At 38.4% G+C, this 25,288-nt stretch overlaps 1 protein-coding gene across 1 annotated transcript in view; it reads right to left on the reverse strand.

Annotated features, from left to right (window-relative positions):
* Sh3gl2 (SH3 domain containing GRB2 like 2, endophilin A1) overlaps positions 1-25,288 on the reverse strand; it is a 58,420-nt gene that overhangs the window by 24,150 nt on the left and 8,982 nt on the right. Inside the window, exon 2 of the mRNA XM_015502574.2 lies at positions 14,768-14,840. Coding sequence (XP_015358060.2) covers positions 14,768-14,840 — 73 coding nt within the window. The remainder of the gene's footprint in view (positions 1-14,767; positions 14,841-25,288) is intronic.

Genomic DNA, 25,288 nt, shown 5'->3' on the forward strand with positions numbered 1-25,288 from the left:
AATTTACAATAGCTAAACTGAGTAACCAACCTAGATGCCCTTCAACAGATGAATGGATTAAAAAAATTGTGGCATATATACACAATGGAATATTACTCATCAATAAAAGAAATAAAATCATGGCATTTGCAGGTAAATGGATAGAGTTAGAGAAGATAATGCTAACTGAAGTTAGACAATCCCCAAAAAACAAATGCTGAATGTTTTCTTTGATATAAGGAGGCTGATTTATAGTGGGATAGGGAGAGGGAGCATGGGAGGAATAGAGGAACTCTAGATAAGGCAGAGGGGTGAGAGGGGAAGGGAGGGGGCAAGGGGTTATTAATGATGGTGGAATGTGAGAATCATTATCATCCAAAGTACAGGTATGAAGACACGAATTGGTGTGAATATACTGTGTATACAACCGGAGATATGAAAAATTGTGCTGTATATGTGTAATAAGAATTGTAATGCATTCCACTGTCATATATAAATAAAAAGTAAAAAAGAAATTTAAAAAAAGAGCAACAAAGGAGAAAAAATGTTGTGATTGTGAATGAGATGACGTATTTAAGCAAGGTGGGTACTACACAAAGGTTTTAATTCTCTTCTGTCCCACTTTTGGCTGGAGAAAATAAGTTGATAGCTACCTCACTGGAATAGCCAACAGTAACTAACAATCTACTTACCTCCTTATCACCTGTCAAAAGACAAGTTGGTTCATGGAAAGATAACAAAACTGATAAACATCTAGCTAGATGGGCTAATAAATAAAGAAAGAAAGAAAGAAGAAAGAAAAAAAGAAAAAGAAAACTTGCCGGGCACAGTGGCTCACAGCTATAATCCCAATGGCTCAAGAGGCTGAGGCAGGAGGATAGCAAGTCCAAAGCCAGCCTCAGATATTTAGTGAGGCCCCAGACAACTTAAGGGAGATCTTGTCTTAAAATAAAAAATAAAATAAAAAGGGCTGGGGATATGGCTCAGTAATTAAGTACTGCTGTGTTCAATCCATAGTATCCCCTACCCAGCCCCCCCCCCTAAAAAAAAAATGAAAAAGAAAAATTACTAAAATCAGAAAATGGGAACATTACCAATAATTCTTTCCTGACAAAGTTAAAAGTCCAGTGTCTGATGACTTCACAGATTTAATTTTACCACACATTTGAAGAACTAACACCAATTCTTCTCAAACTTTCCAAAAATATTGAAGAGGAAGAAGCACTTCCTAATTCGTTCTATGAGGAAAGTATTACACTGATATCAAAACCATACAAATAAATCTACAGATCAATATCCTTATGAAAATAAATGTAAAAATTCTCAACAAAATATTTGCAAACTTAATTAGCAGCATACTAAAAGAATTTTACACCATAATCAAGTAGAACTTATCCCTGGAATGCAAAGATTGTTCAGCACATAAAACTGACCAATGTAACACACCATACTAACAAAATGAAGCTAAAAGAACTATCTGAGCATCTCAATGGATGTAAAAAGTGCATTTGACAAAATACAACATTTGTTTGTGTTTAATAAAATACTTAACAAACTAGGAATACAAGAAAATTATCTCTACATAATAAAAAATATGTGAAAATCACACAGTAAAAAATCATAGTCAATGACAAAAGACGGAAAGCTTTTCCTCCAAGATTAGGAGCAAGGTGAGGATGCCTACTTTCACCACTTCTATTCGACACAGTGTAGACATCATAGCTGGAACAATGAGGCAAGAGGAATTCAAATTGGAAATGAAAAAGTAAAATTACCTCTTTGTAGATGATATGATCTTTATGTAAAAAATCCTAAAGATTTCAACAAAAATCTATTAGATCTAATAAATGAATTTAGCAAAGTTTAGCCAAGTAGAAGTATGCAAAGTCAACACATAAAAATCAGTTGTGTTGCTTTACAATGACAACACTTTGAAAGGAAATTAAAAGGACTTCATCTATAACAGCATCAAAAAGAGTGAAGATACTTAGGAATTAACCAAAGAGGTAAAAGATAATAAAAAGTATAAAACATTGCTGAAAGAAACTAAAGAAAACATAAGTAAATACAAATACACTCTTATATTCATGGATTGGAAGATAACATTGTTCAGCTCAATAGTACTCAAAGCAATTTACCAATTTAATGTAATTAAGAACAAAATCTCAGTGTTGTTTTTTGCAGAAATACAAAAACTCAACCTAAAATTCATGATAAATCTCAAGGGACCCCAAAGAGCAAAAGCAATCTGGAAAAAGAACAGAAATAGAGGCTCATACTTTCTGATTTCAAAATTCACTGCAAAGAGACAGTGATCAAAATGGGACATGTCTTAGACCATCTGTGTTGCCACAACAGAACACTTAATACTGGGCAATATATAACAAAATAGGATTTATTTATTATTTATAGGGTTTATTTATTCATGATTTTTAGTGGCTGAAAAGTCCAAATAACAGGACACTGGAATTCTGGTGAGAGGACCCTGACTTATCACAACATGGCAGACAAGTGGAAAGAGAAATAGCAGAAGGGGCATGTGAGCAAGATAGGAAATAAGAACCCAGGTAGCAGGCAGGCTTGCTATTTTCTAACAACCTACTCCTGCGGGAACTAATCTCCTGAGGGAGAACTACAATTCAAATATCAGAGGGTGTCACCTCATGATTTGATCACTTTTTTTCTTTCTTTCTTTAATCTTTTGTTTTGGTACCAGGGATTGAACCTAAGGATGCTTAACCACTGAGCCACATCTCCAGCCCTTTTTCTTTTTCATTTTGAGACACTAAGTCCTTAGGTCCCTTGCTGAGTTACTAAGGCTGGCCTTGAATTTGCAATCCTCCTGCTTCAGTCTCCCAAACCACTGGAATTATAGATGTCTGCCACTGTGCCTGGCCCTCAAACATTTGTATCAAGATACCAATACCATTCAAGGAAAAGGACAATCTTTTCAACAAATAGTGCTGGGTAAATTGGATATATCCATAAAAAAAAATACACACACACACACACAGAGGATTGAGACTGTCTTCTAATATAATATATAAAAATTAAATCCAAATGGATCAAAAACCCAAATGCAACACCTAAAATTATAAAACCTTTAGGGAAAAAAACATAGCAAAAGCTTTATAACATTAGACTTGACAATGATTTATTGGATATGATACCAAAGGCACAAGCCAAGAAAGAAAAAAACTGGATTTCATGAAAATTTTTTAAATTTTGTGCATCAGAACCCACTACAAAAACTAAAACAGTAACCCAAGGAAATGGAGATAACATTTGGAAATATTATCTGATAGGGATTAATATTAAGAATATACAGATGTTTCCTAAACTTCAATAAAAACCCAACAACCCAATTTAAAAATGGGTCAAGGACTTGAACAGCCATTTTTCCAAAGAAAACTTTAAAATGGCCAATAAGCACATGAAAAACTGCTCAACATCATCAGGATACTGCTAGTCAAACCTCAGTGACATACCATCTTACACTCCATTTGGATGACTACTGCCAAAAATAGAGAAAAAGTGTCCGTAAGGATACAGAGTAACTACAGTCCTTACACACTGTTAGGACAGGAGATGGTAGGACTACCATGCCAAACAGTGCCATGTTCCTCAAAACATTAAAATAAAGTTGCCAAAATCCAGCAATTCTGTTTCTTGGTATATATCTAAAAGACTGGAAAGCAAGGTCTCAAGAGATACTTGTGCATGTGTTCACCGCCACATTGTTTACAACAGCTAAGACAGGGAAGGAATCCAAGTGTTCATCTAAAATATGAGCAGATATACAAAACGCAGCATGTACAAATATCTGATGGAATATTATTCAGCCTTTTAAAGGAAGGGAAAAGGAAGGGAAGTCTGACATATGCTATGATATGAATAAACCATAAAGATATTGTGCCAAGTGAAATGAGCTGATCACAAAAGGACAAGTACTGTATGATTTCACTTGAATATTTAGAGTAGTCAAAATTGGTGACAGAAAATGGAATGGCAGGTGCTAGGGTCTGGGACAAAGGAGGAAACAGTGAGATATTATTTAATGACAACAGTATTTCACTTTTACAGATGAAAAGAGCTCGGATATGGTTGGTGACTGATTGTATGGCATTATGAATACATTTCTTATCACTGAATTGTTCACTTAAAATGGTTAAAACAATAAATTTTATGTATTTTACCACAATTAAATATTTTAAAAAATTAATTCTCAATTATTGTAAATTTGTAAAGTGTAATAGAGAGAATATTAGAGTAAGAGTATAAATCCCCAAATCATGCTACATTAAATTGTGGGCTTAGTACTTACAGTAAAATGTATGTAGCAAGGAGCTCAGCATCTTTCATGCTTGCAATGTGATGATTGTGTATAACAGCCTAATTTTCCTGAATGAAACCTCAGAACATCTGTAAGTCTGAAATGTGGCCTTCTGATACTCCAGGCACTGTAAGCAATGTGCTTCTCTATCTTGCACACTAACAATTACTAAAGAACCCGCAAAATTTAGGTGGCAATTCAGTTGTGTTTGAAATTAAGTATTATAAGGGATTGAGGAAAGGGAAGAGGAAGATCTGCTGTTGTCTTTCACAAACAGGTAACTCCAGCACTGGATCATTATGCTTGCAACCCAAATAATGGCATTTACGTAAAGCCTCTCTTTGAGGTGATAGAGTTCTTTTATGCCCCTGAGGGGGAAGCAGCAGGGAGGTATTTTTAAGACACTGTGCTGTGGTAGTCAGCAGCTGTAAAAACTCGTGACATTGGACAGCAAATATCTCCCATCTCAGGACAGGGTATTACAAGATGCCAGTGCAGATCTCACAGCAAGCCCTGGGAAAGCAGACAACAGCACCCCAGGAGCACAAAAAAGTTTGTGCAATTTGAAAAATACACAAGCATCAGTATACTAACATGATGAGCCTTTAATTCTTCAAGTTTTTAGAGCAATGACATATGACATTTTCATGGGAAAGGCTGCACAGAGGACTTTTCCCTAGACATCTTGCCTGAAGGTCTCTGGGAAGAGTAGGAGAGTAACATTTCTTGAGCTTCTACAAAGTGACAGGCACTGTCAGAAGTGTTGTTTACTATCATGGTTCAAAACAAGAAGATACCTTTAGTTTCAACATGGAATGGATTACCCAACCACTCCTTAACATGTTCAGGAGACTTCCTCCTGAGCTGAAGAGACAATGATAAGCACTCCTAATCTATCTCCTACTTCACTGTATGGTATCCATGGAAAACAACTCTGTTTCCCATGCTCTGCTTGGGAAACAAATGCACTATAGCCACACTGTATTGGTTTAGCTTCAAACAACACATTTATTATCTCAGTTTCTATAAATTGGAAGTCCTCTGCTTAAGCTCTCACAGTAGGACAAATAAGGTGTCAGCCAGGCTGTCATCTGAAAGCCTGAGTGGGTTAGAAGCTGCTTCTGGGCTCCTTCAACTTGTTGCCTGAATGTGCTTCCTTGTGTCTGTGTGACAGGTCCCTAGCTTCTTACTTGCTGCCAGGTAGTGGCCATCTTGTGGTTCAAGGGACCACCTCAGTTGGTTCTCTCTCCTTAGGCAGTCATAATATGGTGGTTGCTTCTTCTAGGTCAGTAAAGGAGAATCTCTCTCGCTCTAGTGGGCTAAAACAGACTCACAATGGAAGATAATCATGGAAGAAACAGCCCATCTATTCTGCCATATAATGTTAGCTTATCAAGGGAGTGATGAATGGTTGGTCCCATGACTTCTGCCATACTTAGGGTTAAAAGCAAATCACAGGCTCCACCCACTCAAAGGATATGGGTTACATGGGTGTGAGGTATTAGGGGTCAACCTAAGAGTGTATCTGCCACATACCAAGACTGAAGGTATCTTCATATTTTGCAACATAAAAGACAGTGAAGGGCTGGGGATGTGGCTCAAGTGGTAACGCGCTTGCCTGGCATGCGCGGTGCGCTGGGTTTGATCCTCAGCACCACATAAAAATAAAAATAAAGATGTTGTGTCCACTGAAAAATAAATTAAAAAATTCTCTCTTCTCTTCTCTTCTCTCTCTCTCTCTTTAAAAAAAAAAAGACAGTGAAAACAAAATGAAATTTAAAGACAACTATATCTAAGAATTCTGGTTTTTCTATTGAATGATTTTGGGAAAATTAATCTATTTTGCAGCTTTAGTTTTCTCATTTCAAACAAGAACAACTATTATCTAGGTCTACTCTACAAAAACAAATGTTTTGTCACTAGCTTCGGTCCAATAATCTCACCCATGATAGTGTGCACATATGCATTTTCCCAAAGCAATTACTTGTGAAACATATCAATTGTGACATGAAGGAGATATTATAAAGACAAACTAAAAGCTGATTCTGGCCTGCACAAGCCTGCAGACCAAGATTCTACCAGAAAGGTTTGCGGCTCCTACAGGGCGGAGTTTAAACAGACTTAATGTGATCTGAATCAGTTATTCATCAAATTAACTAATTGCTAAGCACTAAGGACTGTGCTAGGCACAGTATATAAAATAAGCAAAACAGACATAGTCCTTTGATGAGTTATGACATAAAGAGAGGTTCATTCACAAAATATTTATGGAGGGCACTGTGTATATATGAGGGATATATCTTTTTAACAAACAAGACAGACAAGTCCTACCTTTGTGGAGATTATATTCTGGATGGGAAATGGGGGTGATGGACAGACAATAAACAAAAAGATAAGCTGGAGTATAAATTCAATTGGGATAGAAAATAACAAAAGGGATAAATAATGAAAGAAGTAGGAACAGGCTATTTTAAATAGAATGGCCAGGAAAGGACCACACCAGGAGAAGACATCTGACTGCAGGTTGAATGATGAGAAGCAGAAGCTATCTTGAGAGCTAACCCTAGCCCTAACCCTGTGCAAGAGTATACCTGAGACAGGTACAAGATTGGGTGTCAATTCTCAGTTTATTCTTCCTTCGGTAGAAAACACTTGAGAATTGTAAGCAGGAGTGACAAGATATGATTTACATCTTGAATGTATGGAAATGGCTAGGAGAGTAAAGGAATATGGTAGTATATTGAACAAATAAAATGACATACAAAGTAAACATTCCAAGTACAGTTATGAAAAAAAAATCAGGATCCTTTCAGTGTATCAACAACAATCCTACACTCAGGATTCTATACCACTTGCATTTTGGTGACAGACACAAGCAGTATTTTAACAATGAAACACACAGTAAATGTACTAAAGATAAGTGCTACAAAGAAAAATAAAACAAAAAAGGGCTTAGGGAGTGAAAGGATTGATGTTTTAAAAGAGCTGTACAAGAAAGCCATGCAAGGTAACATTTGAGCAGAGACATGAGTCTAGAGTCTGAGAAGACATGGAGAGGGAGGACTCAGGCCAAAGGACTGATGAGTGAGAATGAGCTGCATTTGAGAAACCTGGCAAGGCTGGCAAAGAGGGAGCATGATGAAGATTGTTGGAAATGCAGAAAACGAGGTGGGACCACCAAGGCCCTGTCACCAACAGTAAATGCTTTCAGTTTTACTCTATGTGAAATCACTTGAGAGATGTGTGGAAGGGGCTTATGTGATAGAAATGTGTGGTGAGGAGGCAAAGCTGCAGGGGCTGTGCAGAATGAGGGCGCAGCAGATGCCTCTCAGTGGAGAGGATAATTTGAACTGAGGAAGGATGAGTAAGATGACAGAGGTCAAAAAGGAGCATGTGGGGCACTCCAGGAAGCGGGAACTGCTACCACAAATTCCTGGTCCAGGAAAGAGCTTGAGGCAATGAAGAAACCACAAGGCTAGTGAGGCTGCAGCAGGGTGAACAGGAGGGAGAAGGAGCCTGGAGAGGCAGAGAGTGCAGGGCTCCTCAGCTGTGGCGCAGCGCTGGGCACATGCTGAGCATACCTGAGGCCTGGGCTCAATCCCAGCACCAGTGTAATAATGATGACAATAGCAACCCTATTTTAAATAATGTCTGGCTTTAGTATTCTTTAGAGACATAGGGAATCAGTATCATTAATCCACCATCAGTTCCAGCCGACTTAAAATCATGAATTACTTAAAGTCTCAAGTATATTAGGAACCTACTAACTTTCCATATTTTTCCCAAAGATGTAGTAAAAATAGGAAACCATGCGAGCCTTTTCAATACATACAGTATATGGATTATACTGCCTATTGCTTTACTTACATTTTCCTCTTTAATATGTTATCCTCATGAGACCCTATTCCTTTGAAGTTTAACATTTTCCTCACAATTGCTTTTGTAACCCGTCCTTTATTCATTTGGAAATTTTTCAGTGTCAGGATTTGGAAAGGTAAAAGGTACTGGCTACCAGACAGTACATTCCTCATTCTTCAAGTGAGGGGTGAATGCTGCAGATTCATCAGACACCTATGTGGCAGACAAACCGAGGGCAAACCACATGTCAAGTACAATGCCAAGAGCTCTTAAAGACACTGGATGAAAATGCTCAGGCCTGTCCTCCAGGAAATACAGAAAATAGAGTGCTGTGGGAACAAAGATTGGGTAAACAAAGGCCAGGTGATTTGTGCATTAACTTTCAGTTCCATCACCACCAAAATATCTTATAAGCACTATATTTTTTCATGTTTGGAAGATTATTAAAAGGGCAGCCTGTGGGAAAGAAGTGTAATTTTGATGTAATATCTTTCCAGGGACTAATGAGATGTTTTAGATCTAATGCAAGCTAACTTTTTCCCCCCAAAGGCAACATTCCACAAATGAGATTTGAAATTATTATTTAAAAATACCGAATAGAAATCTAATGACCCAAATTTAATACCTGAATCTTGGACACACTGGAAAAAGACCTCTAAGGCATTTAAGGGACTAGAATTTAGGTAGAGAACCAAATCTCTGCTATACATAATATTTTTATGTTCAAACTACATTTTTTCTCAGCAATCTAGATATCTGTATTGGTTTATGACACTGGGGTCAGAATAATTTCTCAGTGTTAAGTGAAAAAGTCTCTACCATAACAAAGTATGCTACAGCAGGAAAGGATTCACACTCCAATCTGTGATTCTGTTTGAGGGAGAATCTCCACAACATTATCATGAAATGAATTTTCGGATGTTTAAAGTACGATATCTTAATGGTCTTCAGCTTGATCCTAAACAGTTCATTTTTCTATTGAAAATAAAATATATTAATGCATAAACCAAGGTGGCAAACATTAAACATTTATTAACTATGAACACATTAAACATTTATGAAACTATGTAGTGTATATTTCAAATTATAAACTGGTTGAATATAGATTTCTCTGACACTACGCTATCTGTTACAGAAACCACTGTCCACACAGAGCTTTGGGGCACTTAAAATGTGGCTAGTCCAAACTGAGATGTGCAGGAAGTATAAAATACACACTGAATTTCAAAGACTTAGTATGGCAGGAAAATAAAAAAGAATGTAAAATGCCTTTATAATTGTCTATATCAATATTTTACATGTTTGGTTAAATAAAATGTCATTAATTTCACCTTTAATTTTGCTCTCTTGATGTAACTCTTAGAAAATTTGTAATTACATACGTGGTCTGCATTATATAAACTGACAATGCCTATTTAGTGCCTTTTTCTTCCCCACAAGGCATCAGAACACTTAAATAAAAGACTGATTTATATTTTGTGCAATGATATTTTCTCTTAGAGCAAGAATTTGTACTAGTACTTTTCATGTTCAAATTATTTCTTATCTACAAAGGGGGCTCTTGCACACTGGTGAAGATAACGTTAACTGGTACAACCAGTATAGAGGTTCCTCAAAGTCTCAAAAAATTAAAAATAGAAGTACCCTATCACCCAGCAATCCCACTACTAGCTATATACTCAAGGGAAATGAAATCAGTCCCTGTCAGAGAGACACTGACTGGCACTCCCATGCTCACTGCAGCACTATTCACAAGAGCCAGAAGATGGGAACAACTAAATAAGTATCTATCAAGGGATGGGTGAATAAAAAAATGTGGTACAGATACACAATGGAACTACTCAGTCATAAAATGAATAAAGTCCTGACATTTGCAATAACATAAATGGAACTGGAGATCATTATGTTTAAATGAATTAATTCAGGCACAGAAACACAAATACCACATGGTCTTACTCATATATACAATCTGCAAAAGCTGACCTCACAGAAGTTGAAAATAGAATGGTGGTTACCAGAAGAAGGGTACAGTCAGGTGGGGTATGGATGGGGAGTGGTGGATCAATAGGTGCAAAGCTACAATGAGACAGGAGTAAGAAGTTCTGGTGTGCTACCGCACAGTGGGATGGCTACACATAAAAAGTAGTATTGTATAGTTCATAAAACTAGAGGATTTTGAATATTGTTGCCATAAAGAAATGGCCAATGTTTGAAGAGATAAGTATGAAACACTATGCAATGCATACATATATAGAAACATTACATGGTGCCCCCGAACATGGATAAATTTTATTTCTATGCATCAGTCAAAAATAAATTTTAAAAATATTTTCTAAAAATAACTTAACCAGTCAGCTTAAAAATTGACACTGGTTATGCTACTCCTGTCTGAATGTCACAGTCCCAGCTGGAAGACCTTACAGATCCGTTTCACACCCTTGAAAGCTCTGCTTCACAGGGCAGAACTGCTGGCCTATTGAGTGCCTGTGTCCCACTTTTCCTCGCCTCATCAATCAGCTGGAATTTCCACAAGGAATTAGCTGTGAAGCCCCATGTTCCATCCTCCTCAGAGTGTGTGTCAACTACACTGTTACACTGTCAAGTACCAGAGAGATGGACCTGATATGGGTCTTATTTTACCGCAGAAACATCTAGGATTGGCCCACATAGAAGAATATGCATGTGATAAATGCCTGTTGTATGTGTGGTTCCAATGGTTTGGGAAGAGAAAAGCTTTTACCTCCTCTTCTTTGTAGAGCAGTTGTATTATATTAGCTACTGACTGTTAACTGTGCTTCCTAATTCATTTATTCAAATAGCCATGAGCTTGCTGGCTGCCTGAACTGGACTGGGGGCTTGGGATATAGCGGTGAATCAGACAAGCATGATATTGACCTCACAGAGAGGGAACAAACAAACAAACATGTTACATAATTTCAATAAGGATGACATATGCCACTGCTGAAAAGCAGCTGAACTTACAAGAGGAATAGAACACTGACATAGCCAAGGAAGGCTTCTGCATGCCTTGTATACCTGGACCTGAAAGAGCTGTTAGTTTAGCAAGGTGGATGAGGAGGAAGGCAGGACCATTTAAGCCATGGTGAAAATTTGAAACTTAATCCTAAAAGCACGAAAAGCCATTGAGGGTTTTATGAAAGATAGTCATATGATCAGATTTGCCTTTTTAAAATGTCACTGTGGAGGTGGGCAAGTACAAATGTGGGACTTTCACAGAGCATATCCATGGATTCCTAGAAATTAATCAGCACCTCCTTGGTCATCATTCAATAGAACTTAAGTTTTGAGAACATAAAAGCTATGTAAGCTCCACAACCACAAGATCTGAAACCCAGCAAGCACCTTTGAGAGTACCTCTATTTCAGGGCACTCTCAAAGTACCCTCAAAGCATTAATTTCTACTGCTTGTACTGGCTACCCATGTCAATTTGTCACTTGGCATCAGCTTCAGTCCTGAACCAAGCCCGGTCTTGCTTATTCAGAACCAGAACCCAGCTATCCAGACTTACTGACCCAGCTCTGGTCCCTAAGAGCAGGGCAGTTAAAATACTTAGCACAAGGCATGAATCTGGAATATTATTTATGTTCTACTGTACCCAAAGACTGAGTGCCTCCAAGTGTTGGCCAGACTCCTGTGCCAGCTCCAAAAGGACACCTGGGTTCTGAATAACCAGTGTACCTTCCAGGAGTTCTACGTTGTGTCTACTCCCAAGGCAAGAATTCAAGGAGAATCTAAACCCCAAACATGGATAAATTTTATTTCTATCTCATAAACCATTAAACACAGATTGTTCAAATTCTGAGGAATGACTATATGAAATTTCATTTGGTTCTGAATGCTTAGGAGTGACACTTATTTATCTGTATATGTGACTTTCCCATAAATAAATGCTTTTCTGAAACCAAACTGAGACTGCTTGGTGATGGCCTTAATTGTTCTTCTGGACAGTAGATAACCATTCAATTCTCAAAGAGACATAAAACCATATATTGGCAATTAATTAGTATGTTCATTTCTAAAAATACATATCTCCCTCAATTACATCCTCCTTTAACCATTTTTAATCAAAATAAAAAATAAGCCTCAATCTCACAATGTTCCCTTTCTAAATTTTCAGTATATCTACTCTGAAAGTAAAGAACCCTTTAAATCTAAATGAAATGGAACTCATTCTTCTAAGGGGCAGGAGGGCGTTAACAGAAATCATGTAGACTTAAGAGGCCCAGCTTCATCTCTTCTTGGATATGTGACTGCAACAGTTTCTTAATTTCTCTGGCCCTTGATATTTCTATGCATAGAATGAAGCTGTCCATAGCATTTGCTTTCTCAGGCTGCCATTTCATATTACTACAAACTGGATGGCTTAGACAACAGACTTTATTCTCTCACAGGTCAGGAAATCTGAAACTAAAGTGTCAGCAAGGTTGGTTTCTTGCAGATGCTCTGTGGGAGAAATCCTTCCTTGCCTCTCCCCACCTGTGGTGGCTCCTGACATTCTGTGGCTTATGCCAAGGTGTCACAACTCCCACCTCTGCTCTCATTCCTCCCATAGTTGTCTTCTGAGTCTCTCTGTGTCCTCTCTCTTCTTCTCTTACAAGGGCACCAGTTCTTGGATTTAGGGTCCACTCTAAATTCACAGGGAGTTCATCTCAAGATTCTTAACTAATTATATTTGCAAAGATCCTATTTCCAAATGAGGTCACTTTCTGAAGTTCTGGGTAGACCTGAATGGGGTGGGGGGTGTGCAGGAGAACATACTATTCAACTCCCTACACCTATCCATGACACAGTATAATTCTATTACACTCAGGAAAAAGACAGGTTCCCAAAGAGGATTTGTTAACACAGTGAATTTTCAGTCCATTCTTTACACTATAAATTGTTCAGTTGAATTTCATTTTCATATTAAGAAAATGTTCACTTTAAAAGATGAGACAGTGATTGTAACTAGCACTGTGCTGAAAATGCATTATTGCTCAATAAACATTACATTTCTCTCCCTGTCCCCTATATTTAGCCCAAAACTGTGAATTACTAGCATAATTCATGTGTGAATCCCAGGAAATCATAGGGTATTTTAATATCCTATGCAAAAATAAAGAGAAAAGTTTCTTGCCCAAAACAATTATTTCCTGGGGTGAAGCAGGATAAGTAGTTCTCTTTTCAAAATTTGACCAATTACTATTGTCTAAATATTATGGCCTAAGCATACAGCTAAGGTATCTTTGTATTTCTGTGGAATAAAAAGGTTATGAAGAAGGATTTGGGTAAAAATTAGGGGCTTGTATTTTGTTATTTTTTATCTAACTTGCTAATAACCATTTGAAAACTTCTTTGGTCTGCTATCAATTAAATTCCTGGTCCCCATCCTTTCCCATATTTTTTTCTATATTTTCCACCCTCACATTATCTCATCTCTAGCATGTTTTAAGAAGGAAAAAGATAACAGAATGTTATTCCCACATAGTTTGTTCATCTTCAAAATAGCAGCTGTGCTGCCATAGGTAAACAAAATGTGATTGAAAGCTGCAACATGGGGGCTGGCGGGGGGTGGGGGCAGGAGAGAGTAGCAGCCTTACTAGGAGCACTGGGACTTCATTTGATCTCACACACTCCACTTTCCTTGCTTCTTGCCCACTTAGGCTCTGTATCCAAACCCACTGGGGCTGAGACAGTCGCCTGTACCATCTTTCCAAGAACCACCAGGGACATGGCAGTCCAACCTAAAACTCCCAAAGAAACTAGTCTCAAAAACAAATGCTTCCAAATATCCGTATATTTGGCCCTGCTTTGAGTTTTACACCCTGTGGTCAGGAACAGATATAGAGAAAGTATAATGAAGAGGCTTATGATATAGGTTGCTCTACTTTGCTACACCTTGAGCCTATTGAAAGAGCCAGTTCTACCTGGTTCTCTTTTCAAAGTATAGCTGCATTATTTCTATTACAATTCTTTCCTCTAAGGTTAGAAGAATCAGAATCAAAGACAACACTCTGATGCCAGAAGAACAAAAACCCTTTGTATTTCACCAACTTCCTACTTTTTTCACATCTTCTGGGATTATATCTTATCTTAAAAATACACACATTTTATTCCTTACCATCTCTTGCAAATTAAAGGTCAAGTGATGAGAGCATGAGACATGACATTATATGTCAATCAAGCTGTCCATGCACACCATTTGTTAAATACACCATGGTTGGATAAAATATCACAGATCCTCTGGTTACTGCAAAGTGAGCTTTAAAAAGTCACTCTCCTGGGCTGGGGATGTGGCTCAAGCGGTAGCGTGCTCGCCTGGCATGCGCGTGGCCCTGGGTTCGATCCTCAGCACCACATACAAACAAAGATGTTGTGTCTACCAAAAACTAAAAAATAAATATTAAAAAATTCTCTCTCTCTAAAAAAAATAAAATAAAAAAGTCACCCTCCCCCAGTTGAAGCACTATATGTGATGTCACTGAACCTCCAGAAAAGCAGACTGAAAGAAGCCCACCAAACTGAAAATGTCTATCAAAGAGAAGCTAAAGATTAATTGGGAGGCGTGCCAAAATACAGGTAAGACAATCCCTTACCTGGATTAGGTTGAAGGTATTCAATTGTTTTAGTCATTATTTCCATCACAGCCCTGCTGGTGACATCCACTTTCTGAAATGAGAAAATACACATCCTGAATGACAGAAATCATTAGTGTTTTTGTTAAGTCTATAGAAAACCACTATTGGGACAACAGAGTAATATCAAGTCCATCAGTAGAAGGTGAGGGACTGTGGGGAGATGCTAAAAGGAATAATGACTGTCTATCAAGATCTGAAAAACATATTTATTCGAGGAGGAAGCTAGTAATTGCCTAAAATTTGTTTCAAAATATGCTTCATTATCTTCTGGCAAAAATAAGATTGAGACAGTGAATCATATTTTTTTCCAGAGGCATTTAATGGATTTCTATGAAGAGCCATGTATGGTGGCAGATTTCACTGCTCGAAAGAAAAAATAATGTGCCAGGTGTGATGGGGCCTGCCTGTAATCCTAGGGGCTTGGGAGGCTGAGGCAGGAGGATCACAAGTTCAAAGTCAGCCTCAGCAATTTAGTGAGGCCCTAAGCAACTTAACAAGACCCTATTTTAAAATTTAAAAAAATTAAAAAGCCTGGGATATGGCTCTATGGTCAAGTGTCCCTGGTTTCAACTGCTGCTACCAAATAAGTAAATAAATAAATGACAGAAAAAGAGAAAAGAATGCAGTATCAACTCTGCTTACTCAAGTGTGAGAGGGAAAGATTTTATTTAACTTCTGAGAACATCCTAAGGATACAAAAATCTTCAGTTAACATATTTGACCAATCCTTGAACATAAGGTAAACTCTAAATAAAAACTGTGATGTTAGAGTCTATCTCAAAAAAATTCTGTGTGGTCAGCACTTGCTGTTCACTAAGCCCTCCCTGTCAGGCCCGTCTTCCCATGGGAAGAGATGATGGAAACTACTCAATGCAACCAGATCCCCTCCACCTTGCTCCACCAAATCCTTTGTTGTCAACACATATGGTACACTCATTCACACTACAGGGAAAATGACTGTTGGAAATAAATGCAGCCATGTGTTCCAGGTACATGCATGTACTATATGGCATACGTATCAGGCATAGGAGGCGATTTTAATGGTGAAATTTGGATATTAAGTGCATGAAAATTGGAGATCAAGGGCTCCTCCCTCAAATCTAAAAAGCTTCCATAGTTTATTGTATACACATATAAAATCAGCCTTGCATGGCGTAAACCTCCTTGTATTTCATAATCTGCCTATTAAAAGGTTTCATCTTGCAGTTCAGTTTTCAATGCTTAATAATCTCCCATTCCATGACCGTCACATAACTCTGTGTGTGTGCACTGTTACAGGGATAAACAGAGGAAACAAATTTTTTTGTCAAGGAATCATGGTATAAAACTACCTTTAAAAGCATACTATTTCAGATTAACCAGCTTGCAATGGAGTCTTGTACCAAGTCCTTTTGATTGACTCAACTTCTTTAAAATTTATTCTCATTAGTGATACATGACAATAGAATGTACTTTGAAATATTATACATGCATGGAATATAATTTCTCTTTCTTCTGGTTGTACTTGTAGAAGTACATAGGTCATGTAATCACATACACACATAGGAAAGTAATGTCTGACTCATTCTACTATCTTTCCTATTCCCATTCCCTCTCTCTTCTCTTAATTCCCCTTTGTCTAATCCAAAGTACTTCAATTATTCCCTAAACTCCACCCCTATCGTGAGTTATCAACCACATATCAGAGAGAATATTCAGCCTGTTTTGGGGTGATTGGCTTATTTCACTTAGCATGATAATCTCTACTTTCTTTTTTTTTTGAGGTTTTTGTTAATTTATTTTGAAATAACAATAATATAGGCAGTGAATGTAAGCATAATTAACACTTCTATTTTTAAAAAATCTATATTTTCAGAAAAGATATTGTGAATAAAAAAAAGTGGCAGTTTTACAAATCTTTTAAATGTCTTCCTTAATGGGAGTCAGCTGGAATCTTCTAGCAGCTTCCACATTCAGTCTGTTGCAATGTATTGGTTTGTGCTGAAGTATATCAAGGAAATCCAGCATCATACAGATATATAGTAGAAAAAGGGAAAATAAGTTATTAGGCTTTACAGATAATTGTGAATATTCTTTGACAAGAAGGACTTAAGGTCCACCTCAGTTGCATTCTACTAGTCTACTGTGTATTTTTAGTTTTTACTTATTTATTTATTTATTTATTTTTTATTAGTTGCACATGACAGTACAATGATCTTGACATATCATACATTTGAATCAAATGGGGTATAATTTCTCATTTTTCAGAGTGTACAGATTGCAGAATCACATTGGTTATACAGACACATATATACATACAGCAATACTAGTGTCTATTTTATTCTCTGCCCTTCTTAACCCCCCTTCCCCTCCCCTCCCCTCCTATCATTTTTCTCTACCCAATCTAATGTGACACATTTCTTTTTTTCCCCCTCACATCATCATACATGTATTTTGTATAACGAAGAGGGCCTCCTTTCATCTTCCGCGCAATTCTCCTTCTCCCTCCCATTCCCTCCCACCCAATCAACAAATGGGCCAAGGACCTGAACAATCTGCAGTAAAATTTAAGGTCTGGTGTTGTGATGCCTCTTGCTTCACTTTTCTTGCTATGGATTTCTTTGGCTATTCTGAGTGATTGACTCAAATTTTTAAGATGTTTTGGGTTGGAACATATAGTTCGGAGATTAGTTCTAAAAAGAACAGTAGCCCTTGGAGTTATGCACTGCATACCTTCTGCTACCACACATGGAGGTCCTGGTAGTATTAGTAAAACGTCAGTCAGTATCTATATCCTCAAGTCATGGAATGGTTTAGGGTCAGGACAATGAATCCAAAGGGTATATGCAGAACAAACATGCAGAAGCTTCATAGAACGTGAGTGGTTGGAAGACAAATGCAGATCACCTGCTAACTATATGACAGGCATTAAGGAAGAAGATGTCGGATATACCCAGAAATCCTCTGGCTATGATAGGAAGGAAAACAGTTCCAAAAATCAAGGTTTCTAAGAAGGAGTGCCAGAAGACTGGAACTGTCAGATGACCCTGATGTCATCTGCTGCTAGGAGACACCAATTATTTCTAAATTTCTTCCATCTCTGTCCTTAATAATAATAATAATCATTACTATCACAAGATGTTTTCTATTTGTCAGAAACCAGTCTAAGGGATTTAAATATTGTTACATGGATGAGGAAATAGAGCCTAAGACACCTGCTCCAGAGACTGTGTTCCTAAACACTACCCTATATCTTCCTTAGAAGACAGGCAGCAGGGGCATGCCCCAGCCTGAGAAGAGATACCAAGTCAGGGTTGAGAAGGAGTTTGTACCCTCCCCCACATGGACAAGGAACCTGACAGCAGTCAACCAAAAAGGTCAGGAGGAAAGCAGCTGCCATCCCATCTTCTGTTTCATTTTGAACGTCCTCAAATTCTATAAAGTCCAATCACAAAAATTATTCCACCCTGAGCCCTACAGAAGGAGGGCTCTCCCATGCTGGGCTGCTGGGCCACAAATTCTCAGTTCCAAAGGTGCCTCTGCAGAAGCTGGTGCCAACAGCACACACCTCACATTGTCCACAGGAGATTCAGCAAGGAAGGCTGTGAAAAGTAGTTGTCATTCAAGTGGGGAATCCCTAGCCCTTACCAAGATTTGTAAATATTGAGCTTAACTACTAAGGCTCTCTACAGAGAGGCCATTCACTTGGTTAAAGCCAGTGGTCCCAGAGGCACAGGGATCTTGGAGATACCAATATTAGAGTACCATTTTGGGTACCTAGAGGGGATTCAACCTTAAAAAGACTTGGGAATAGAAACTATTCCAGTGTCACTGATGACTTGACCAAAGTCTCCCAGGACCATTACAGGGCCTGTTGTCCACTGAGGCTGACTCTTTCAACCTCTCTGGTTACCTAATCCAGACATCATTACAGAACCAGCTCTATCCAAACACTGTTGATCAGAGCATAAGAGCATAAAATGGGCTTCTTTGTAAGTCCATCTTTGGGGAAAAAAACTTTATCCAATAGAATTATTTGTGTATTTTCTTTTCACGACATACACCAACAGGGAACAGCTTTTAGCAAATCCATCCATGGGCCCTTGATCTTTATGTACTCTGACAGATAATCACTCGATTAAGTTAATAACCATAATAAGAAGAGACCAGAAGCACAATTAGTCCAAACCTTGATTTTTCAAAAGTGAGAGTCTTAAGGCCTAGAAAAGGGAAGGAGCTCCCTAAGGTCAGACAGCTAGTGTTATTATGGGAAGCAAACTCAAGGTCATGGATTAGGTTTCTAAGAAAGAATACTAGAGCTGAATTGTCTCATGACCATTTGCTATTCCAGAGTCATCTGCCAGGAGGAGGCTGACTAACTTCTCATCTCTCTCCATCTCTGTCCTCAATAATAACGTTCAGGACTTTTGCTAAGTTATACTGTATTGGCCACAGACAAGCCATGGATCACAATCCTAAACGTGCCTTGCAAGGTACTGGCTAGGAAAGCTATACCTGAACAGGCAAGAACATATTCTCTTATTATCAGAACTGATAAAATGAACATGAAGAAGATGTACCCTTACCTCATTTATTATAAGCAAGAGTTTATTCCCACTTAAGAAAAACACAGTGTAACTTTGAAATTATGACATATAGTTCTTTATTTCTTCAATTCCCAAATTTTCCAATTACTTAAAAATAAGCTTTGATCATCCTAAATTACAGCAACTTCCATTTTTGTGAGCTCCTGAGCTAACTATTCTTGCCTGGGACTAGTAAGGAGGATGGTAGAGTAAGGCTCTTTAAAGGAGGTGAAATCATAAATATATGTAAATATAGGCATGCTTTTAGGAAATAAAAACCTTTGGGTGAAATAAGGTTTTTTCCTAAAGGTAAAATCATGGGCATACATTCTGGGTATTTTCCTTCAATTTTCTCAATGCCAAGATTTTAGCAACTGTGAATATTTTAGAGTTAAGAGGTCCTTTCTCTACTATCCAGTCTTATAATTTACAACTTCAGAGAGGGACAAAAATAGCTGTCAACTTTCTTTACTTACTATAATAGTTTTGTCTTCATGCTAAGTCAGAGTTTGGCAAACTGTAGTCAATGAATCAGATGAGGCTGGTCACTACTTATTCTTACATTTTTTTTTAAATGGAAAAAGAAATTAAAATAAGACTACTATATTGCTCATAATTCTATAAGTTCACATTTAATGTCCTCAGACAACGCTTTATGAGAATATAATCACACTCATTCATTTAAACACTCTTGATGATTGCTTTTGTGCTTCAACAGCACTGATGAGGAATTGCAAAAGAGACCTCAGAGGCCCTCGGCCCCAAAAAGCCCAAAACAACTTGCTCATCCCTGATCTACAGTGCCAGTTTCACTAAGTATGCCATACTGAATCCATGAATGAAGTTGATTGTTTCACCAGCTGTCTCAGTCTGCAGAGACAAGATACCAGATACCTGAAGGCACTGACTTGACCAGAGTGGGGTTACCGGTCCAGGGCCACCTGAATGTTACCTTTCTTTCCTAGAGAAAACATAAGTCAATGCTTCCTGGACTTAGAGGGTGCACACATGAACAATGTGGCATTCTTTATGGAGCAACAAAAGTACTGGAAGACATGATTTCCTACTGTCTTATGCCAAATCATACCAGATGCTGCCACAGGGAAGCAAAGCAGAGTTTAAGAGAATGTAAGACATCTTAAATGGAGCACAGGTAGTTGGTGGGTTTGGCAATCGATAATAAATACGTGAATTAAGCACCCACTTGGATATGGGGTAATGAATGGTGGTTACATGAAAGAAGTTAAAATGTCACATGGAACATTAAAATCTTTTCAAATTCTTAAGTTTTCTATCACCAAAGTTAAGAAAATGCAATTACTAGGAATGTATACACACCTACTTGAGAACCATGGAATGAGAATAATTAAATAAGCAAGTCACAGAGACATGAAGAAAACAGCACCTGGGAAAGGCTGGCAGGAAGATCCAGGCTGATCCAACAGTGAGGCTTTTAATCATTTCCTACAACCCAAAAATTAGTTGTGCCTGTCCCCAAACTGCCTTGCTTAAAGGAAGATATCCTATGTATTCAGAAAGTTTGGTAATGTTTTCAAAATATAATATTAGCAAAGGTGTGGTTACTAGAAGGATGGTGAAAAAAAAAGAAAAGAAAGTATTAGGTCGAGATTATTCTATCATTGACCATTATCATTCTTACCATTATTTTGCTAATCTACTTGAACACTGCCTTTAATACAAATAGTGTGGAAATGTACTATAAACACGTAGTCAAAAGGAAGCTTGTCTTCATGAAATTTTAGGCCAGGCAGAAAAATGCCATTGAAGATCATCATCTGTAGGACTCCCGTCCCTCTCACAGCTTTATACCAACAGTTGAGTATCTCAGTCCCACGAGCCACATCTTTGTCACCACACTCCATGAAGGATACACAATTGGCATGGTGGGCACCCATTTGCCCACTCAGAGATGTGTGCTACTCTAAACATGTTGGCTGCACTTTTATTCCTTTGCTCCCATTAGAGAGACATCTCTGGAATCTAAGTAAGAGTGACATCATTAAAAAGAGATCTTGTTAGTAACGCATTGCTTGCTATGAAACTCAAGAGATGACTAGTGTTCTTCACATGACAGCTGGGAACTGTGGGTTTAGCCTGTTTCAATGTGGGCAGTGATAGGGAATTCAGTAATTTCTGGGGTCTTTTTTTTTTTTTAACACCTCTGATAGCCAAAAGTTCTTTCTATATTGAGCCGGAATCTGTCTACCCATGGTTTCTACCCATTAATCCCAGTTCTCCCACTTGGGGTTCAACCTCTCTCCAACTCAAAGACACTGTCCTATCAGCCTTTCCCCTCATCCCACTCTACCGGCAATCATCACCTTCTCACTCTCACTTGCAAGGACAGTCTTCTTGTTCTTTCTCAACATCCTGCTTTTATTAAAACTTGAGGCTGCCCCTTAAGAAGAACTCTATTTACTAAAGGGCCTAGAGACATGTTTCTAACCCTAGAATCTCTCCTAGTTAAAACATAGAGAATTTCCATTATAAAAAATAACAATAAATAACAACAAATCCCTTGGCTAGGAATTCGGCATTATCCATACTTTCAGAGACAAGAGAAAAATTCAGGTAGTCTCTCCTCTAGGAAGCTTCCACTGATCTATCCAATCGAGTTAGGCATCTATCCTAGATCTACAGAGATTTTCCCCATAGCACTAAGAACTATGTCCTATTTGCTACAAATTTATGTGTCTTTTTTTTCCCCCTCAAAATTGGAAGCCTCTTTCAAGCAGTGACTGAGCCTCATTTATCTCTGTACTTTGTACCCAGTATAATGCCTGACACATTATCATTTACAGATTTTCCAAGTGAATTAATGAACATAACAACACAACAAAAAACTCAGAATCATTATAGTAACTAATAAAATCTGAGAAGGAATCAGAGAGCCCTCAAATTCTAGAAGTTTCATTTTTAAAAAATCTATAGCTTTTCAAGGAACAAACCCACCCAGTGTCTGCACCATAGTAATGAATTTTGCCTGTGTTTAATGAAGCTTGTAAGCAACAGATAACATTTAAGCCTAAAACAGAAACAATTTCATTCAAGGTACTTAAGAGGAGGAGAGAGATCATTATGGAAAGGGTTCCTGCAGAGCAACATAGCCACAGGCTCCCCCAAATCAGCTCAGGGAGGGTTAGGCTGAAAGGCTGGGAGACATGAGGGGATCTGACTGCATCTTAGCAGGAAAGCATGGGGCAGCAATTAAAGAAACAACCTCCAGGAATATCTACCTCTCTCTCCCAGTAGCAGCACCGCCTAATGCAGACCTCTAATTTATTTCGTTTTGTCGTCTAATTGCACATCTGAGAATACAGCTGAACAAAGGGCTCTCTACCTCAACTGTTTGATGATCAGAAAACCAATTGTGGGTAGACAATTCTTCTGAAGGCTTGGGAACATTGAGCTAAATATTATAATAGACAAATTAACAGGAAAGAAAAGATTTGAGATTCTAAATCCAAAGCAAGTACTTTTCAATTAGCGCAAATTTATAGCTTAAGTAAATCAATTATGGGTAGAGTCCAAAATTTGCAAGAGTCACAGATGAGACAAAGGATGTATGAAATAAGATGAAATAAAATAATTTCAACACTAAACTGAAATCTAAATCTCTGAATTTACTTAGGTAAAACCCTAAATGCAAAATCATTAGTAGGTCCTTCAAATAATTAGAAGTTTATTTTGTTGCAGGAACTCTAGATTTTAAAAATAAAACCTTCAGAAACTTTATATAATCGATCATGTGGGATTAGGCCCCAACTTCCTTAATAAGAGAAATGAATCCTACATTTCATCTTCATCCTCTAGGGACATCTGTACTTGCCTAAATAAAATACTTGTAAGATTCCCTTTTATTTTAATTAGCTTGTAAGACTGACATAGGATTCATAGCAAATTAAGTCTCCAAAGGTCTAATGAATTGCTTGGTGATAAACTCTATTCTTCAGATTTGCTTTTCTTTTTAGACTCACTGAAGAAACAAAAATTTTGTCTTCACATAGACAGTGAGCTACGTAACTTATTTGCTTTAGTCCTGCAAGATGCCAAAATCAAGACCAACTTCCAACACTTGGTACTTAGTTTCAAACTTCTAAATCCCTGCCTAATCTGTCATAATGGCACAGCCCTGGCCATGTGGTACTCAGAAAGAGAATCAAAGGATAAAAGGAGGACTAAGCAAGACTGGGCACAGAGGGAGGCTGGGCCTAACACAGCCCTGTGGCTGTTCCTAGAAGGGGTAAGAACTCCACTATTAGGAGTGGAGGAGTCAAGACAGTATGGGAATGTGTGTCAGTGTTTAGAGACTTAGATGCTGTAGAAGGATGGGCAGAATACCATTCCCAGAACTATAAATATCAGTGGTTGACAGCTTTGGCTGAAGATAGGTGGTATTAATAAGATGAAAAAAAAAAGGGGAAGATGGCGGCGAATAGAGTGCATCACCCCCGTGTACCGCGTCACTGCGCAGGTGAATAACGAGTTATAATGACCAAAAGCTATCTTGTTAGGAATTTCCAGCAAAATTGGGGTGCACTGAAACCTAGAGGAAGGATTTCCATCACCGAGGACCGGTTACTGGGTCTCAACTGCGAGGGAGCTGTGGGCCCAGAGATCCAGGCTGATTGATCCGCGGCCCGCCCCGAGGCTAGAGATGGCGGGGCGCCGAGAAGCGGCCAGCAACGCACAGAAACAGCGCTGCAGATTCTGTGGAGTCCTGCCGGCTGTGCCCTCACTGAGCTCCGGGCTGAGTTCGGGGTTTGAGACGGGGGAAGGAAGTGGTCTAGTTCTGTCCCCCAAACTGGACAGTCACCAAGGAAGCCAGCGGCCACCATATTGGAGAGCTGACGTCACCATCGCCAGTTTCCGACAGAGCGCAGCTATAGAACAGGTATGTGTTATTGAGCCCATCTCCCATACAGCAGGGAATTCGCACAAAATCTCTCCCCGGCTTTCCGGGGACGAGACTATCAGAGTGAGCGTGGATAGAGGCGTGGGGAAAGGTAAAGGCACCTGACCTCCAACTCCCCCTCCCATCAGTGGCGAAAACGAAACCTGTCTTGCCAGCTCTGGGGGAGGGTAAGCGGAAGGAATCAATAAGGTGCCGGTTCCCAATAGCCTCGCTCCACACCCAGCAAACCCAGGCCCAGAGTATAGTTTGAACTGCCGAGAGGCATCACACTGGGGAAGGCCTGGCTAGCAGGAGAATCCAGGGGACTAGAGGCCAGGAATAAACCTAAGCTAACAGGTTTTTGAGAGACACCAGGGGAAAGAGGAGGGAGTGGCCTCACACGGATTGTATCCTATAGCCAGAGGGCAAAATCTTGGCCTGGAAGGCACAGCACCACCTGCTGGAAGCTAAGAAAATAGAAGCCTAACAGTGAATTTTTTTTTCTTTCTTGTTTCATTTTTTTAATTCTTTAATTTTTTTATTTTAAATTTTTTTCTTTTAATTATTTTTTTTCAAATGTAATTTTTTTCAATTGTAATTTTTATTTTACTGCATTTTATTATTATTATTATTTCTTATCATTTCTTTTCATTTCTATTCTTTTCTCTTTCTTTCTTCTCTCCCTCTCTCTTTCTTGGTTTGCATCCTTACCTTTTCCCCATCTTTCCTCTTAAGCATGAACACCCAGATTACGTATAACTTACTAAATGCAAATAGATGAATACTATGAATAGATCTATAGTCCGCCTAAGCCCTTAACTACCCCCAAGTACTCCTGTCTATTCTCTTGTTAATATCCGCCTGCATTTGAGCAACCCCCCAAAGAAGCTAACATATACTAACCTCCATACCATCAAATCACCCGACCTTAACATAAAATCCTAAGTCCAAACCTCAGTTCTCTATATGCCATCAAAATCTGAAGGCCTTTAATGAAAC

Source organism: Marmota marmota, unplaced genomic scaffold (genome assembly GCF_001458135.2).
Source record: "Marmota marmota marmota unplaced genomic scaffold, marMar, whole genome shotgun sequence".
In the NCBI taxonomy this organism is placed as follows: Eukaryota; Metazoa; Chordata; class Mammalia; order Rodentia; family Sciuridae; genus Marmota; species Marmota marmota.